Source organism: Cynocephalus volans, chromosome 9 (assembly GCF_027409185.1).
Source record: "Cynocephalus volans isolate mCynVol1 chromosome 9, mCynVol1.pri, whole genome shotgun sequence".
NCBI classification, from domain to species: domain Eukaryota; kingdom Metazoa; phylum Chordata; class Mammalia; order Dermoptera; family Cynocephalidae; genus Cynocephalus; species Cynocephalus volans.
Genome location: NC_084468.1, coordinates 70,807,286 through 70,826,601, shown reverse-complemented (window position 1 = coordinate 70,826,601; position 19,316 = coordinate 70,807,286). Strand labels below are relative to the sequence as shown.

Here is a 19,316-nt window from a genome sequence, read left to right as displayed (position 1 = left end):
CTTGACCTCTTGGAAATTATTGGAGTCAAATGTGTAACTTGATAATTTGACCAACAGTAATTAAAATAAATCCATTTTTAAGACCAGCTAGTATGATGTAATCTTTTGAATGTTTTCAGAACTTTTCACAAACTAAAAACAAGCCTAATGATCACTGAAAGACAAATTAAGGCAATATTAAGTTTTTCTTAACTTTTAAAAAGTTAAGGTTGATTTTGCATATTTTCTTTCTCTCTGTCTCACTTGGTAATTAGAGAATCTATTTTTTTATTATTGAACTGAGTAGGTAATTACCATGTCCTGTTTGTTATCATCTTATTGTCTGTTTCATCAGAGAGAGCAGAAAAGAAGCTTATATCAGTCATCAATGATGAAAGGGTTTCATTACTAGTTTAATATTTGACTTGGAGGGCCGAGCCCGTGGCGCACTCAGGAGAGTGCGGCGCTGGGAGTGCGGCGACGCTCCCGCCGCGGGTTCGGATCCTATATGGGAATGGCCAGTGCACTCACTGGCTGAGTGCCGGTCACGAAAAAGACAAAAAAAAAAAAAATTGACTTGGAAATAAGATGAAAAGTAGGAAAGTACTAAAATTAGAATATGACAACCTCCAAAGCCAAAGTATTCTCTGCAGATGGTAGAGGCTCAATAATATTTATTTTTAAAAATTAGTTGGCCAAGTTACCTACTGTATATCACTAAGTTCACCTTATTCAATTGGTTAGTACTTCTTTTTAAAAAGTCCTAAATGTATTCCCTTCTTCCACTGACTAACCCGTCCTCCAGGGGACAGAGATGGTTACACACAGGAGTTAGCAGGAATATTCTCATGCACAAAAAATATAATAAATGACCTTATCACCATTTTTAATAATGTGCCCAGTTCTCCTATATAATAATCTTATTCATGACACAGAATAAACGTCATTTAACAACCTCATAGAGAATTATAAGTGCAATATAATTAAAAGTGATTACCTATTTTCTTCTCAACTGATTTAAAACCAAAAGAAGCATCCCATTAGTGTCCTTTGGGTTGTTGATTTCCTAATATTGGCAAGACAGCTGATTGATTTACATGCTAGCTCATGTACAAACATACACACGTATACATAGAATAGCTGATTCTAGTACTACCATCATCAAAATCACTTAGGGTGGATTTTTACATACAGCCTGCTGACCCTCAACCTAGACCTGCTATTCAGATTTGCCAAGAAGCACAGCCCAGGGATCTACATTTTTAACAAATTCTCCAGGTGATCCTTAAGCACAACAAAGTTCAAGAACCTTTGATCCAGAAACTGGTAACACAGAAAACATTTCACCCTTCCCTATGATGTATTCCCCAGTTTTTCCAGCTCTCTTTACAACCTGCCTAGCACACACAAATGCAATTATCTGACTGTTGAGTTAGCTTATAACTGTAATACATTCCTTTAACATTCATTATTTCATGCTTTGATAGTGTTAAAAAACGAGTAAATCAAATAACCTACCTCAAGAATATCTCCCTCTGTAGAATGCCCAAATAACAGTTTCTGTGCCTCTACACTCCCTGAAGAATAGATATATACCTTCATTCCAGCCTCTCTCCATTTCCTGACTGCTGGAACTACATCTGCAAAGAACCTAGATGGAAAACCACCAAGTTAAAATGCAGAAACACATCATTTAGGCAGCTGGAAACCAATCAAAATAGATGCCACATGTTTCTCCATTTCTGCCCAAATAGTAACATGAGAAGCAACTCCATAAGACCAGGATCACAGCAGATTAAGTAACAATTTAGGTGCAGAGGAGAATAGTTTTTGACAGCCACACTAATGACAGTAAAAAGAGATTACAGATAAAGGGATAAAATAAGAAAGTGACTTCTTAAATTCCCAAAGAACTCAAAAAAGCAAACAACATCAATAATATCACATTATATAATCTTCGATTAATTCATGACAAGAAAAGGCTAAATTATATACAGTGTGCTTTAAGAAAGCATGAAAATTCTTTTAGAAAGATCTGCACCCAAAATGATTTAAAAAAAAAAGTTTGGGGCTCAAAGATATAAACCTTTAATTAGCTAGAAAAGTTTTATCATGCAGGGAAAAAAATGATGTAACAAGTCAGTTAAGAGATTTAACTGTTGTACTATCTCACATTAGCTAATTATTAGCAAACAGTATCCCGTTTTTTGATTCCTGAGTCTCTTTTACCAGTTCTACAGAGTCTTCCATATTCAGTGGTGGAAATAACATCACAGGAGATGGGTGAAAAGAAAAGCACAAAGGAACCTGGATTGTGGAACTAGTCTTCAAGAAAATGTCAGAGAAGTCTTCTACTGAATTAAACAGCTTAATATGTTGCACTAATTGAAGGAAAGACATCAACATGTTCAAAACCAGTACACATCAAGTGTGTTACTTTGTGTATTATTTTGCACTCAAAGAGACAGAATTTTTCCAAGCTGAATTTGCACAGATTGTTATTGCTCCTAAACGGTACTTCAGCAGTTTAAGATCATTTATTCCAAGTCCCTGGTTTTATTTTTATAATTAAGGAACCAAGACCAAGAGAAGTAAGGGCTACTGAAAGCACAGTCTCCTGGCTCCACTCTTTTGAGTATTTTACGAAGTGAACTAGCTGATATTCCCAGATCACTGGCAGTCCTTAAACGCCAATGCATCCTTTAAAAGGTAAAACAAGCTCCTTGAAAAGTAGATTAAAAAAAAAAAGGAATGACATCTCATATGACAGAAATACAAAAGAAATCTAGGCAGCTGGAAAAGGTCTTGGATCTAAAACTTTACATCAGCCTAAAATACTTAGGTGGCAGCGTCTTATTAAGAATTTCTCAGACCAGGATAGGGATAGCGGGGGGGCAGGCCAGTTAGCTCAGTTGGTTAGATCGCAATGTTATAACACCAAGGCCAAGGGTTTGGATCCCCATATCGGCCAGCTGTCAGAAAAAAAAGAATTTCGCAGCAATACAACACTCATGAGTGTCTATAGGCAGGAGTGCTATCAGGAACTCCACAACCAAGACTCAAAGGGTCTGTGGAAGTAGCTCAAAAGAAAACAGAAGAAAGTGGCAACACTGAGTATCCCCAAAGCAACAGGGTCTGTAATTTCAGAGCATTCTCAATTCTCTAACAGAGCAAAAAGCAGGTAATCTAACAGTCCTGGAAAGCAGCCCAACAGTACTACCACTCAGGTGCTATGGTGGATCCAATACAACTTAGTCTAGGAAGTCTCCATTTTCTGGGAAGGTTTTTTTTGCAGCTGGCCTGTATGAGGATATGAACCCTTGCCCTTGGTGTTATTCACACCAAACTCTCCCAAGTAAGCTAACCGGCCAGCCCCCTGGGAAACTGTTTTAAATTGGGACTAAAAGTCCTACAACTAACCCACAAAGCCAGAAATGCAGGTCTGGGAAATAAGCTGCGTGAAATGCTTTAGCCCAGCTTTGAAAAAATAAAACAAAACTCACTTGTTAGAATAAATAGTATGCTGATTTGATCTATTCTATTAATTGTGCAACTTACACTGGAGAAAGAGGGCTAGTGAAAAACATACTTGGCTTTGGGGATGGTAAAATGTTCAGAGTGACTTGAGCACATACTCTGCTTTCATGTGCCCAGCCGAGAATGCCGCCCTCCACATGTGGCCTTGCAGCTGTTTGAGGGCCGTGGTCTTTCGATCCAGAGACATTTGCCAGCACACATTATCTACCACAGCCTGGATCATCTGTTGTGTGTCATCCACCCCATTCCCAGGTGCTGCAGGGATAGGAACAGCCCCATCCAGGTGGGCATCCTCTTCAGCCTTTAAGTGAGAAACAACATAAAGTCTGTTTTTTGCTTATTCAAAAAAAGATCACTTAAAAAGAGACCCCAAAACCAAGCAGACCAACTTTACCCAACTATCATTAGCTCTAGCATTGTTGCAAATTAAAGTATCATACACTTTGGGACTGATAAAAACAATTCCTAAAAGAAACAGGATTAATAAATTTAAATTATCTTTCCTAGATTGCTAAAGCTGAAATTTAAACTGATAGGCATGTTGTAGGTAAGCAGAGAGAGTAAATAATGAAATAATAAGACTCGGTTTGTTGATTCATTTACTAGAATCAACAAACCTGGACTTCAATTAAATCGTATTTTCTCTGCACTCTGAGGGAGAAACAATCTCATAAATTAGTTTTTGCCTAGAATTCAATTGAAAAGAAGCTAGACTCTTCTATTCAGTTCATATTCAGTCTTCTACAATCTCCCACATTTTGCAAAAATCCTAAAGCCATTTAGAACAGTGACCTTGTCACAAGGCAACCCAATCTCTAAAGATGTATTTATATAATCTCTAACGCATATTTATATACTATAATAAAGTAACATATACGTATGTTTCAACAAAAATTGTTGACACAATGAAAAAGGTAAGGGAGGGGAGTATTTCAGATTAACTCTGAGTTATTCAGAAAACTCAACAAACCCAAATACCCCAAGCCCCAAAGGATATGACTATATTTCCAATCTTAACTCCTAACATTAAAAAACTTACAGAGAGCATTCAACAACACCTAACATAGAAAATTAACTAGAAAATAACTCCCAGTGAGTTAGCTCTGCACACCATGTAAAATATTTGCCACTGAAGCAAAATTTTAATAAGAGAAACAACAGAACAGGAGTTATGTGGCACAGAGTGTGGAAGAAGAAGACACACTGTAGACTGGGGAGGGGTGGGGGAGGAAAAAGAGCAGAACAAAGCACATGAAACTAACGCAGGTGTGAAGGCTGCACCAGGGGTGAGCTGGGTTGAGAAGTCTGGAGGCAGAGTGTAAGTGTGAGGACCCAGGAGCACTGTAGAGGGGACACTGGGAATTCATGCTATGAGACAGGTGAGAGTAGAAATGATGAAGTGCTGTCACTTGGAGACTGCACAAACCTTATGCATTCCACCCAGAAAGGGCTTAGCTTTACAAATACATAATATTTTTATGCAATTTAAATAGCTCCCTGAAAGACATAATTCTAAAAACAACAAACTGCCATGATTTGACCATTCAATTATGTACTGTGAATTCCTGAGCAGGCAAGTCACTGCAACTTCCATCCCCTATGAATTCTGAACACTTATTTTTACAATATGCTCAGCACATATTTTAAGTCTCCAGGCATTCTCAATTCTAAGACACTTGGGAATGTGGAAATGTCTCAACCTGTTTTCTTAAGAGATGGACATCCTGCTGGCACTCCTCTTCTTCCCAATGTGTCTGCAGATACTCTTTAACATTTTCTTTGATATAAGGAAATAAAATGTCCTGGATAAGAAAAAATAAGAGTTAGCTTTTGTCAACTGCACGACAAGATCCAGTGCTTCTACAATCTCACTTTAGCTAATTGTAACAAACAAATCAATGAACTCTTTATGAAAACTGCTGCAGTAGATATATGAGTGAGACAGAGACCGAGACCAAGAAACAAATGAATTAGACCAGGAGTCAGCAAACTACAACCTGCAGGCTAAATCCAATTTACCACCTATTTTTGTAAATGAAGTTTTACTGAAAAACAGCCACACTAATTTATTTACATAGTGTCTCTGGCTACTTGTGGGCCACAATGACAGAGTTCAGCATCTGTGACATAGACCACATGTCCCACAAGGCCTTAAATATTTACTATTCAGCCCTTTAGAGAAAAAGTCTACCAACTGCTTAACTAGATTGCTAGACCACAGGTTCCTGAGGTCATGGATTGAGTGTGTCTTGCTTATAGTTGTATCCCTATGCACACCATAGTACTTGTATGTAACTCAAATATCTGCTGAAAGAATGGTGTCCATGCATGACAAATGTTTAAAAAAAACCTCTGATGCCATGATTCTTTCTTGGTAATCAGACTACCTAGAAAGTATCCTATAAGAAAGGGATGTGCAAAACAATTCAGTAATAACCTTATCAGTAATCCATGTACTGGGAACATGAATTCTCTTTGGTCAAAATTTTTACATTTACTTGCAGTTGTAGCATATGCATCTTTTCAAATCAAAGTGGTACATTCAACAATTTTTTTTTTTTTTTTTTTTTTAAGTATCCACTATTTGGCAAGATATGCTAGCCCCTGAATGGGGCACAGATAAGGTGATTGAAAAGATAACAGTTCCTATCATCAATAAGCTTAAAAAGCTGGTCAGGGAGAATGGCAGGTATACAAAGAATTATACTGCAGTGCAGTGGGAGAGACAAGCAGAGTATGAGCAAAATGCTGTGCAAATCCAGGGTGCGATGGCTCTGCAGCAGTCTTAGGAATAACCAGAGACTTAAAAAATAGAAAATGAATATATGCTGTGAAGGTAGACACCAAGCACACAATCAGAGAAGGCATTCTGTTTTAAGGGAAACCTGATAATTGAATTGAATTCAAGAAGTCTGTTTATGTAAATTCATTCACTCATTTATTTATTCAAATATTTACTAAATTCCCAGTATAGGGTAGGCCTTGTGCTAACAGCTGTATATAATTCATGAGCAAAAACCACACATGATCCCTAATCTCAGGGAGCCTAACAGTAGAAACAGACAAGAAACATAAAAACGTATTTTAATAAATGATACCAATACGAGGTACATAGTACCATTAGAGCATAAAATAGGAAAATTTGACCTAGTGAAGGAGGTTAGGGAAGGCTTCAATAGAGAAGTACAACAGAACGCAGATCTAAAGCGATAGTTCTCAAAGTGTGATCCAGGACCGCTGAGACCCTTCCAGGAGGCCAAAGAGGTCAAACTATTTTCATAAGAATACTAAGATGTTATTTGCCTTTTTCACTTTTATTCTTTCAGGAGTGCACAAAAGAATTTTCCAAAAGATACAGGATGTATGATATCACAACAGACCAAATGCAGATAGGGGAATCCACCTGTCATCAACAGCCAGACATGAAGAGACTTACTAAAATATACACACTCTGGTAACAATGCCACTCTTCTAACCATGTTTTCTGAAACAAAAAATATATATATTTGTTTTTTCATAAAAATATTTATTTATGTTAAAGTAACGGGTTTACTGTTACTGTTTAAAATAAATTAAGAAATATTTTCCTATTTCTCAGTTTTAATTCCTAATATATGGTAAATATTGATAGATATATCTCACATAAACAAAAGTTCTTGGTGTCCTCAATAATATTTAAGAGTATAAAGGAGTCCTGAGAATAAAATGTCTGAGAATCACCAAAGGTGAAGACTATTAACCCAGAGAAAACTAGAGGAGAGAATGTTCCACACAAAAAGTCTGGGTAGGAAAAGGTTCTCAGGTAGAGTCACCTGGTCTACGAAGTATATGTCAGAGGTTATCAAATGTTTCCATTTTAGGGTGTGCAAAAGGTCTTGAAAATAAGCAGTCCTGTTCTCTGCAAAGAGGGCTCACTAAATCTAATAAGAAGCATAGGCTCCAATTCATGAGGCACCGGGCATATGTTATCACAGGCATTTCTGCCAAACAAAACACATACCTCTTTTGCTTAGTACTATCCTGAGCCAGCCGTGGCCCAGCTTTGTGGAATGCAGGTAACACTTTGAACCTCTTCCCTTTCGGCCTCCGCCTTGTTACAAGTTTCTAAACCACTGCATTATTTTAAGTACTATTACAAGAGAGTGAACAAGATAGAAGAAAGAAAGTGGCAGAAACCTTTATTTCTCACTAACAGCCCTGAGAAATGAGATGGCTAGGATGTAGTTAATAGATCAATATGAACAAACTATGTTTTATTAGTGTGCACAGTTTTCTGTGACTGGAACAAACAAAGATTTGGCTACATAATCAGAATCTTTTGATATTTCAGAAAAGTCAAGTCTAGGTTAGTCAGAGTGCAGTGGCGTTTAAAACTAATTGATCACAACCAGTTACTGATTTCTTTGTTTCTTTTCTCCAATCACGCTGCTTTCCTTAAAAACAAAACAAAACAAAACAAAAACTCAAGTCTATATTCAACTCCCAAATGAAAACATCCAATACAAGGAAGTTATTGTTTTTTTAAAATCATAGGACTTAAGTGTTTACTCTCTTCACAATTCGTTACACCTGCCCCAATAAAAATAAAGAAGTCATTCATTTGCTTGTTCTCATGTGGCATCAGTAGATTCAGAAGCATACAATGTGATAAAGCAAATTTTTCAGCATGCTTGGCAGAGAAGCCTTGTTTGAGCACAATAAAAACTCATTCTTGATCTAAATGAAGGAAAATTAAGAGCTAAGACTGAGTTTTCTTTTCTGCAAGAGATTCTTTTTACCCTACTGATACACTTCTGATTTTCTTTGAATACTCAGTGTTCCCATTATGCCCCACATCGTGCCCCTCCTTCTTCCTTCCTTTCTCTTACTTCTCTCTTCCCCCACTGAGTCACGCACTGTAGTAGGACTGCAAACTGGCTCCCCACTTGATAATGCTATCTGACAAGATGCAGTAAAACTGAAGATATATACACAGCCATTCCTCTCCTAGGCACATACCATAGAAAAACACCCACACCTGTACACAAAGAGGACCATAAAGGAATGCTTATTGAAGCACTGGGTATAATGACAAAAAAAAAATTGGAAACAACCAAAATCTTTAGCAGCTGGAGAATAAATAAACTTGGGTATACGCATACTATAAAACATTAGATAGTTAAAAATGAGTGTACTCAAGTTATATTTATCAACATGAATATAAACTCTAATACAAAATGACATGTACTCAGGGCCTCAGTTATATTTGTAATGTCTTATTTCTTTAAGATCTGAAAGAAACATAAGCTCAAAATCCGACTAGCTTGGTGGTAGGTCCGTGGACGTCATTAATCTTTATTCTTGCCTATTTAAAATATTTCACTATTAAATAACAAACAAGCCTACATTGATCCTTTATCCAATACCTGCTTCTTTCTCATTCAGTCTTCCTCGTACAGTACCCTGCCTCCTTATTCCCCAACTCCCAACAACTGGAAACATTCCTGGGGGAACAGTGCTAGTTAGATTCAGAATCACCCAGTAACTGAAGTGATAAAGTCCACAAAAGTTATAAAAACGCATGCAGTGCTCCACAAAGTCCTATTTCCTATATCCAGCTTTATTGGAACCAAAAGCAATTCACAAAGAAAGCCTGCAAATCCAGAGTCCAAGTCCTTTAACTCTGTGGGAGAAGAGGTGAAAAGTACAGACTCCAGGCAGCATGCCAGGTCAGGCTTCTACCTCTGCCTTTCATATCTATGTTCTAGTAACTTATCCTCGCTGAGCCTAGTTTACTCATATGCCATACAGGAATGATAAGAAGAGGCAAAGCACCTGGCACTGTACCACTTCTTATATTCACTGGGCAAGAATCACCTTGGGCTCAAATTTAGTGATAAATAATAGCAGAGAAGTTCCCAGAGGGTAGATCACAAGCAGAACCAACTCATTCATTCATTCCACATTTACTGAGGACCTAAGAGTGTCAGGCACTTCTGATACTAAAGTTATGAACCAGAGCCATTCTCCTCAGAGGACTCACAGAAATAAAAGGTGCAAGGTTTCAAACAAGTCTGAACTTTGGGGGAAATCTTTAAAAATTGGGAATTACTTTTGATTATCCAATTTGCTCCTCTTCTCATCTATAAACTCCTTTCTGTACTCAGTAAACACACAAAGATTGACATTGAAGCTGAAAATTTAGTATAATATCTGGAATATCAGTATCATCTGGGGTCAACATGTTAGCAGACTATTCTATTTTAGTGCAAAAGTGTCACTGCGTAATATAAAAATACATGGTACAATTAACTAAATTTTGAGGATTTTATCCTTTCTTTACACACACTTGAGTATCTACTATGTAAGATAAAGCAAAATGCCTTCAAGTTGTTTTTTAAAAAGCCATAATTATATGATAGCCTGGCATGTGCTATGATATCATATAAAAATTCTCTAAATCAGACTTTTTTTGGGGGGGGGTGGCTGCCGGGGGGGGGGGGGATCTGAACCTGTGACCCTGGCGTTACAAGGCTGTGCTCTAACCAACTGAGCTAACTGGCCAGCCTAAATCAGACTTTTTAAAGCTAGTACTTACTGACCAATTCTGCCCAATGAAAATATTCAGGCTTAAAAAATAATTCCAGAAATAACCATGATGATAAAAGTTTTAACTTCAGTCATAGTCCATTTATAGATCATTTCAGAATACTACAGCATGAAAAAAATGCTGTGATCAACCCAGGATTCTACAAATAAATGTGTGAATATTTTTAGTCCACCAGGTACCTAAGGAGTTGTTATGGTTTAGCAATACATATAACAAAAGGCTATAGAACTAAATGAGAGTATTTGCCTTTCAGGGGACTATGATTAAATTTCACTGTAAGCTGGAGGGGATACTATACAAGCAGCAATTTACATTACTCTACACAGCTCAATGGTAACTTACTGAAAGAGCTCCACTAAAGGCCACAAAATTTCTGAAGATTTAATTAAATAAGTTGCCTTGTAAATATTTAGAAGTCCAAATATGAATTTACTTCATGGTCAAGTAGTTGTTTTAATGAAAAGGTCATAGAGTCAATAAAAACAAATTGTTGCTAATAATATTTACTCAAGTCGCCTTTGAAGAAAATGGGCAATAAAAGGTGTCTATTAAGAATAATACTTAGAGTTCAGCTATGTAAAGAAATGATTTTAAAAGCCTTCCAAGGAAACTACAGTCCAAATGACTTAAATGAGTATTTGAGAACTTAAAATTTTTTCAGCAAGAATATTAAGCAACACAAAGGCAATATTGGGGGCTACTATTTCTCTACTGATCTCAGAGAAGAAAAAGCAAAAGAAAATTAAGTAGCTTGATGGTTCCTAAAAATAAATAACATTCTCTAAATAATAAATAAAAGGTTACAAACAGTATGTAAAGCATAATCTTATTTGGGGGAATATCTAATGGACAGAACAAAATGTGGACAACAAAGACCTAAGTGTTTGCAAAGGTTCTCTCTAGGTCATGACATTACAAGAAAAATAAACTTTTTTGTTTTTGTATATCTATTTTCTACAATGAAAATGTATAATCTTAATAGAGCAAAATGTTAGCAAAACTTAATTTTAGTAAAAAAAAAAAAAAAAAAAAAAAAAAAAAAAAACCTCACAGATTTGCTGATAGTGTTTTCAATAAGGCTACCCCCTACAAAAACAAAATATAAATTAGAGACTGTTTATCCTAAAAATAAAATAAGGGGAGACTAAATGCAATGGACAAGAGTAGTCAGTTATCCATGGTAGCATTGTTGCAGTGAGTTACCGTGAACTTGCAGGCAGAAGCAGGAAACACCGAGGCTTAAAACAGGGAAACAGAGTTCACTGATATGCCGGCATTGTCTCAGTGGACTCAAGTCCAAAGGCTGAGCACCCCAACACAGTGGGGCAGTTATTTTTATATTGTAGCATTTCTGGGTTTCTGTAACCGAGCAAGAGCAGTGATCTAATGATCTTATGTGGTTATGACTCTGTCTCAGGGTGGAAAAGTATAGCAGATGAGAAGCATGCTGAAAAATTCTGTTTCAGCAGTGTTTCTAACCACAGTGTAGGACCAAGGGGGCCTGTAGCTGCAGCAGGGTGTTAGCAAGTCTGTGATAAATAACCACAGGGTAAGAGAAGGCAGGGCTGCATGACATCTGGGCAGGGGTCTTAGTTACAGCATAGTGTGGCAAAGCATGGATGTCTAATGGCCACAGCTGGGCTGGACACAGCCAGGTAAGTATGAGTGCCTCAGTATGGGTGAAGAATTTAGTAAAACCCAAATTTTCATCAGAATGACCAGACTGTAGCCTCAAGAGAACAGAGTTACATTAACACAGGTAGTGAATCAGTTTTGATACCATAAATCTGAAGACCACCTTTGTGCTGAGCCATGTTTCTCCACTGAGCCAAAGTCACTTTCTCTGACGATCTTGCCACATAGCATCTTTCTACAATTAAGGTCAGCATTCCCATGAAGTTTCCCCACAGAAGTTTAGTGTTAGATGTCTGTGGCAATAATAATAGGGGAACTTAATAAACCAGGTTTATTTACATACATCAACATTTCATGAATTGATTAGTGTTTTAAAAAAGTCTTCCAGGGCCAAACCAACCCTTTGTTCCCGGAAGCCCTGCGGCTGGACCAGAGTGGGCCTTCCTAGGAGGGTGAGCAGGGCAGCTGAGCAGCCCCTCTGGATGACATCACCTCTATCTCTACTGTGCTCTGACTGCACCAAGTCACACCTGCAATGTGGGCAATCTCATGTACCTGGATTCACTGGGAACTACTAAGGGGAACATCACTCATAAGTGAGAACAGAAGTCTCCTTTGCAGGAATAAACAAACAAGCCAGTTCATTCTAAATCAAGAATTAGAAGTCCCTTTCCCCCACCAAAAAAGTAGGAGAGCTTATCTGTCTCATCATTTCTAGTCTGTTGATCAACAGAAAGGGAATGGGATTGATTGTCAGTAATAAAACCTAGTATTTTAAATAATCTTGCTAAACTAGCCAGTTAGCTCAGTTGGTTAGAGCATGGTGTTAATAACACCAAGGTCAAGGGTTCGGATCTCTGTACTGGTTAGCCACAAAATTAAAATATCTCAAATCTAAAAAAAAAAAATTTAAGTAGAATACTTAATCTTTCTCAATAAAAAGTTTCGTAACACTAAAGTGTTACTTGGGAAAACATTATTCATTTTCTTCAAAGAAAGTGAGCACATTTATTAAAATATAAGAGCTACATACTCATATTTGAGTTAAGAACAAAATGTTTTGAATGAGAGGCTACCTTAATAAAGCATGGTAAGAATAATCATATATGACAACCACATACATAAACTGTAAGTAGTTCCTGAGAGGTTTAATGAATGATGCCCCCTATGAAAACAAGTTTTTCATATATGTGATTTGTAACTTTTTGCCATGCCTTCTTTCAGAAATAGTAATTCAATTCACACTTATTTGTAATATTCACCTTGCAGAGAGATTATAAGGATTAAATCAGATAATGCTCCTTCAGATATGTCAGATCTGCCATCATTTGACCACTGCCTCTGAAATGTGGCCACCTACCACTGAAAAACAAAAACTCTTTGGGCAAGGTCTAATCAGCAGAGTGGAGCAGACCTATCACCTCATTACGCCAGGCACTTCACCTGGACTAATGCAGTCTGGCACAAAGACTCACAGCCTAGCTATTTCTACTTCTACTACTACTGCTATTATTTTTATTGATACAGCATCTCTTTTGGGGGGGTTGGGGGTGGCTGGCTGGTACAGGAATTGAACCCTGGACCATGGTGTTATCAGCACCATGTAGAGCATCTCTTAAAATGGTTTTTCAAGCTTTGTTTGAATACTTCTAACAATGGGAATTTACTATTTCTTGGAATGGTCCATGCCACCTGTCAGATAGTTTCAGCACTTGTGGTATTAGAATTGCTCCTTAAGATAAGTGAACAGATTTGATGTTGATGGGGGGGGGAGGCGGGGTGAGAGGGAGGGGGGAAAAGAAGGAATTGGTAAAGAGACTCAAAAATCAACTACATTGTATATTTATAAATTTAAAAAAATTTAAAAATGATATGAAGAAAACAATGTTTCTGGAAATAAAAACATGATATACTTAAACAAACAAACAAACAAAACTGCTCCTTAAATATTCCTGAAGACCACATTAGGAATTACCAAGAAGTTTTAGTGTTTTGCTGTTATATGCGGCCACAGTGGCTCAGACATTATAACTTTACTATCCCTATTTTCATGGCATAAGCAGGGCAGGACCCATACGAGGTATGTCCCCTTTGAAAACTGAAGCCTTTAGGAATGAACATTAGATTTCATCATTTATATTCAATACAAATTAATAAATGTACTGGTAAGACAGAAGTGTCTTCTAAATCCCATTAAGGAGATCAAACTGTAATTAAACAAAGATAAGCTGTAATCAAATTAACTGCAATGAATCACAATGAACAAGGGAAGGTTATCATTACAAGGGGGCTAGTAATTGGAATAAGGTTTAAAAAAGAAGAAACAGAATATCAGTATCTCTAATGAGTTCCAGAGAAGGAACCTACCTGACTGGCCCAGAGTCCTAGTCCCTAACAGTGGAGAGGAGGAGAAGGAATTCAGATTTTTCTTCTTGAATATACCTAACATCCCTGCAAGGTAACCCATTTGAATAGATGAAGAAACAGAGGTTTCACTGCTGGTACAAAATAAAGCTGGGACTCAAACCCAGACTTAACAAATCCCAGCACCTGAGGCCATCCAACTCTAGTGGGTGAATGATTTTGAGGAGCACAACTCACTAAGATCATCCAACTCCCTGTATCTTAATATCATATTCTCTGTGGAAATGTCTAATATAGCTTTAGTTTCTCAAAGAGATTTGAGAAAATGAGAGATTTTGGTTCATGTGGCAGTTCTGTAACATTTCCAATAAAGTAATAGTAATAAGACAAGTAGCTGTAGAAATAATGGGAGTAAGTGCCAACATTTACTGAGCCCTTAATATGCCAAGCACTTCTCTCTTCTACCTACAATCACTCCTTAGTGATCTCACCTAATTCGATTTACATGCTGATGACCCCAAATTCCTAGTTTTAGCTTGGACCTCTTCCCTGAACCCAGCCTGATTTTTTCCAATGGCCAACCCAATACCCCTATTTGGATGACTAACAAGCATCTCAAACTAAATATGTCTAAAACTAAACAAACTCTTGATTCTACTGCTTAATCCTCTTCCTTTCCCTCTCCTCCCACACCTTCTCATCTCAATGGCATCTCTGTCCTTCCTTAGAGTCATCTTTGACTCCTCTCTTTGATTTCTATCATACTCCACATCCAGTCAATCCATCAGCAAATCATATTAGCTCTACCTTCAAAATATATCCAGAATCTAATCACTTCTCACCACAGCCACTGCTACCAAGCACTCAAAATTCACTAAACTGGTTAACAAATGGCATGAATGATCTCCTTTCAATCCTCAGAATAACCCTATGAAACAGGTGCTACTGTTTCTTCATTTTACAGAGATGCATAAAGGTTAAGTATAGATTAATAAACTTGGATAACAGTTTATCGATCAGGTCTTTGAGTCTGAAGAGTCAGGTCCCTAGAGGCTGACCACCTCAGTTAAAGGGATAACAGTGACTTGGACCTGCACGTGTCCAGCCCAGGGAAGTCAGCCAGCCTGTTGAAGTATACCAGTGCAGTTGCCATACATATGAGCTCCTCTCCAAAATCCCACTAAGGTTCCAGTGCTGAGATTACTACTAGTTTTCAAACTGTATGTCGTAGTTTCTCTTCGCTCAGTGAAAGGGTATCAGCTCCACACTTTTAGACTTAATAAGAACTTGTTAGAAGGTCACATAATGAATCACTGGAAAGAAAATCAAGTTAAGAAATGAACCCCCCCCCCCATGTACATACCTAGAAAACAAAGAACTCCATTCTGTCTTAAAGACTTTCTGTCTTTGAAAAGAAATTTGTTTTTCTGAAATGGAGCCATTTGAGAAAGGTCCAGAGAGGCTCTGAGGACAGAGCTACCAACTTTCCACATAATTCTTTAGTGAGTCGATGGAGAACTGAGTGTAACAGGATTAGGGAGGGTTGGCTTCCCTCCTCTCGTGACCTCTACCTCCACAAAACCAGTTTTGAAAACAAGATAAGCTGACAAATATGAAATTCAAAAGTTTTATACAAAAATAAGCTTTTACTGTATAAAAGCATACCTTTTTTTTCTTTAGTGGAGTCGTGACGTGTGGTCAGCTGTAAGGATGGAAAATTTTAAGAAGCATCAGACAAGGTAAGAGTAAGGACTTCTCGGGGCTAAACAAAGGATACTCTTTAAAAAGTTTATATGAGCAGGGCTGGCCCCTGACTCACTGTGAGAGTGTGGTGCTGATAGCACCAAGGCCACGGGTTCGGATCCTATATAGGGATGGCCAGTTGGCTCACTGGCTGAGCGTGGTGTTGACAACACCAAGCCAAAGGTTGAGAACCTCTTACCGGTCATCTTTAAATAAATAAATAAATAAAAATAAATAAATAAGGGTTATATACTAAAATTGGTGTCATTTTTGGGTCGATTTGACCACAGGTCTTTCAAGGATTTGAATGACTTTACTGCACAGGAAAAAAAATCAGAAGGAATATTCACCAAACTCTTAATGGTCACCTCTGGGTAGTAAAAGCATATGGGAGCTTTCACTTTCTACATTATACTCTTCTGTGTTTGCAATTTTATAACAAGAGTGAATTAAATATTTAGTAAAAATATCTGGGGAAAAAATATTTCCCTTATCCTTAAATTAACAGAAACAAGGACCGGCCCCGTGGCGCACTCAGGAGAGTGCAGCGCTTGGGAGCGCAGTGGCACTCCCACCGCGGGTTCGGATACTGTATGGGAATGGCCAGCGCTCACTGGCTGAGCGCGGTGTGGTGTGGGCGACCCCAAGCCAAGGGTTGCAATCCCCTTACCGGTCACAAAAAGACAAAAAAACAACAACAAAAAACCCAGAAACAAGTTCCTATAGAATAATGTACTTAGCTTAAAACTTTAATTTTAATTTTTAATAAAATTTTGTCTTTCACGTTTTTTAATTTCCATTGTCAGTTGATTTCTTCCTCTAAAATCTGTTAGGTTCTAGAAATGTTGTCAATGAAAATTTGAATGCCACTCTAGAAATACTTTCAGTTAAACAGCATGCTGTTCAAGTATAATAAAGTACCATCTTTGTTGGATTGAGCGGGACTGAAGCCACCTAAAACCACATGGGCTTTAAAAAGTTTTAAAAGGACTCAGTTTTTTTTTTCTTAGCATGCATTTCTCTGAGTTCCCTCTTTTCCCGTGGTTATTTGACATTTTGAATCTTGGTTATGGGGCAAGATAAGATTATTTACATGAATGTAAGGTTGTTTCCCAGTCAGTATGGAGTTACGGCCTTACTAGTACTATCTAAGGAAAATCAAAGAAGACATCAATAAAACTACGCTGATTCCACCCCTCCAGCAGGACCATGAGATAACGAAGAGCAGAAACCAGACGAGTCTTGGTGAGACTGCAGTTGGCTCCTTGCATGTCCCCTTCCCTCCTGCTTCTCATTTTCCACATTCCATTCCCTCTCCTCCTCTTTAAACACCCTTTCCCCCTGAAACCTTAAAGCAGGGAGACAGTTCTAGTCTGTCTCTTCCTCAGACGTCTGATAATAAACTTCCTGCCTCGCACCATTGCGACTGACAAGTCTTTTTTTCCTGAGCGGAGAACAGTGGGACCTGGACACTGAAATCACTCTGAGGAAATTTGAAATAACAAGGATAGCAGAGGCTGGGAGAAATAACCCCTCCCATGCCCATTCTGGAATGTATCATATCACCATCACCAAGTATTTACTGAATGCCTTGTGCAAGCACTACGTGAGATTCTGGTCCCTGCCCTCGAGGAGCGTTCTACATAGCTTGGAAAAGAGGACACACATACAATACCACAAGGCAGCATCTGCTACAGTGGCAAATAAGTGCAGAGGAGGGAGAGAGGACTTTGAAATTCCTACTTGAATAAGTCCCCTTGCAGGTCTTACTATTACAATAAATAGTTTTCAAGTTAATGAGTGTATTAGTCCATTACTGTTGCTTATAATAAAATGCCTGAGACTGGGTGATTTATAAAGAAAATGAAATTTACTGCTTGCAGTTCTGGAGGCTCGGAAGTCCCAAGTCCAAAGTATACATCTGACGGTGGCAACAGTGATCCAGGGGTCTCATATTGCAAGATGGTGGAAGGAGAAAGAGCCTGACCTACTCATTCACTCTCCTTTTAAAGCCCTCATAACCACGCCCTTGACCACCATTTTTAATCCATTCATTACAGCATGGTCCTGCAACCTAAGCACCTCTTCAAGACCCCACCTTTCAATTACTATAATATGATTTCCCACCCTCTTAACACTGTCACAGTGGGGGTCAAGTTTTGGGCAAACACTCAATCCAAGACAATGAGTGTATGGGACCTGTACTTGGAGAAGAAAGGTGACCTGATCTATCTAATCTAATCTAATCTATCTATCTATCTGTCCGTCTGTCTATCTATCTATCATCTATCTATCCATCCATCCATCCCCAAGCTGGAAGAATGGTGGCAGCATGAAAGGCCATGACCCAAATGTGCATGTTGAGCTATGCAAAGTATAAAGGGATAAAGGGCTAGAAAGCTGTAAAACCCAATTTGTCAGAGTTCAGGAGCTGAAAGTTTATTTCATAGACAACAGGAAACCACAAAGGATTTTGATGGCACAAAGACAACCCATTATGTATCTATCTTTCTTACAAGGTTCCTTGAGGGTTGGGACTGTGTCTTAAGGATTTTGGATCCTTAGCAAGCCTGGCTCATGAGCGATATTAAAATAAATGTGAGAGAAAGGAAGGAAGGATTGATTAGGCTGGAAGATTATGCTAAAGCCATGATATAAAAGGTTGAGGAAGAATAAGCAAACAGAAATTAAGGCCAGAGTTGCTTTCTTTACACGGCATGATATGCTTAGACCCAATATACCGATTCTCCAAAGGCTCCTCTTCTTGTTTCAAGTAGAATCAACAAAAATCCTCTCACATACCACTAGGGTATATCTTCCTTAAGAAAAGACTATCCTTCCTAAGAAGTTGTGGGCCGGGAAGGGACTATTAACCAACCCATCAACAACTACTTAGCAAGGTAGTTCTGCCATTCCAGCGATTACACAATTTCTTAGAGATTAGCAATGCTCTTGGTCTCATTTTTTATTTTATTCTTCATTTTTTTGTTTTTTGGGTCTCATTTTAAACAAATTTCTGACCAGGGCAATAAGGAACAGAGGTCATGGTAACAACCGTGGTGGAAAAAACTGGGAGCATGGTGGGTTTCAGTAAATGTTAGTTCCCCCTGTTCCTTACTAACCCTTCACAAGCACTTTCTATCTCCACCAATCTGATATTTCCTACATTATAATCAGTGTTTCTATAGGACTTTATGACTTGCAAAGGCTTTTGCCTTCCACCTCATTCAATTTTCAGTACCACTTTTATAAGCAAGGCAGATCCTACTTTTCCATCCGTGCAGATGAAAAAGCCTAAATTCATAGACTGAATGAAGACAGGAAAAGTGACTCAATTACAGTTACTAGTGTCAATAATAAATAGCACAGGTGGAAGGACACTTCCGGTTTGCTGTCCCTTGGGTAGTTTCTAGCTGTTTCATATTGACAGAGAGTAAGCATCAGTGCTGGGAACATTAGAAGTGATAAT

The 19,316-nt window shown here is 38.1% G+C and overlaps 1 protein-coding gene across 3 annotated transcripts in view; it reads right to left on the bottom strand.

Annotated features, from left to right (window-relative positions):
* Positions 1-19,316, bottom strand: part of ENOPH1 (enolase-phosphatase 1) — an 84,048-nt gene that overhangs the window by 7,456 nt on the left and 57,276 nt on the right. For 2 of the 3 annotated variants that reach the window (XM_063108350.1, XM_063108349.1), the window contains exons 2-4: positions 5,217-5,318; positions 3,615-3,817; positions 1,498-1,630 (exon numbers count right to left, since the gene is read on the bottom strand). In XM_063108350.1, the coding sequence (XP_062964420.1) occupies positions 1,498-1,630; positions 3,615-3,739 (258 nt within the window). In that variant the 5' untranslated portion in view covers positions 3,740-3,817; positions 5,217-5,318. Of the gene's footprint in view, positions 1-1,497; positions 1,631-3,614; positions 3,818-5,216; positions 5,319-15,769; positions 15,803-19,316 lie in introns of those variants that run through there. The other variant, XM_063108351.1, reaches the window with a different exon arrangement.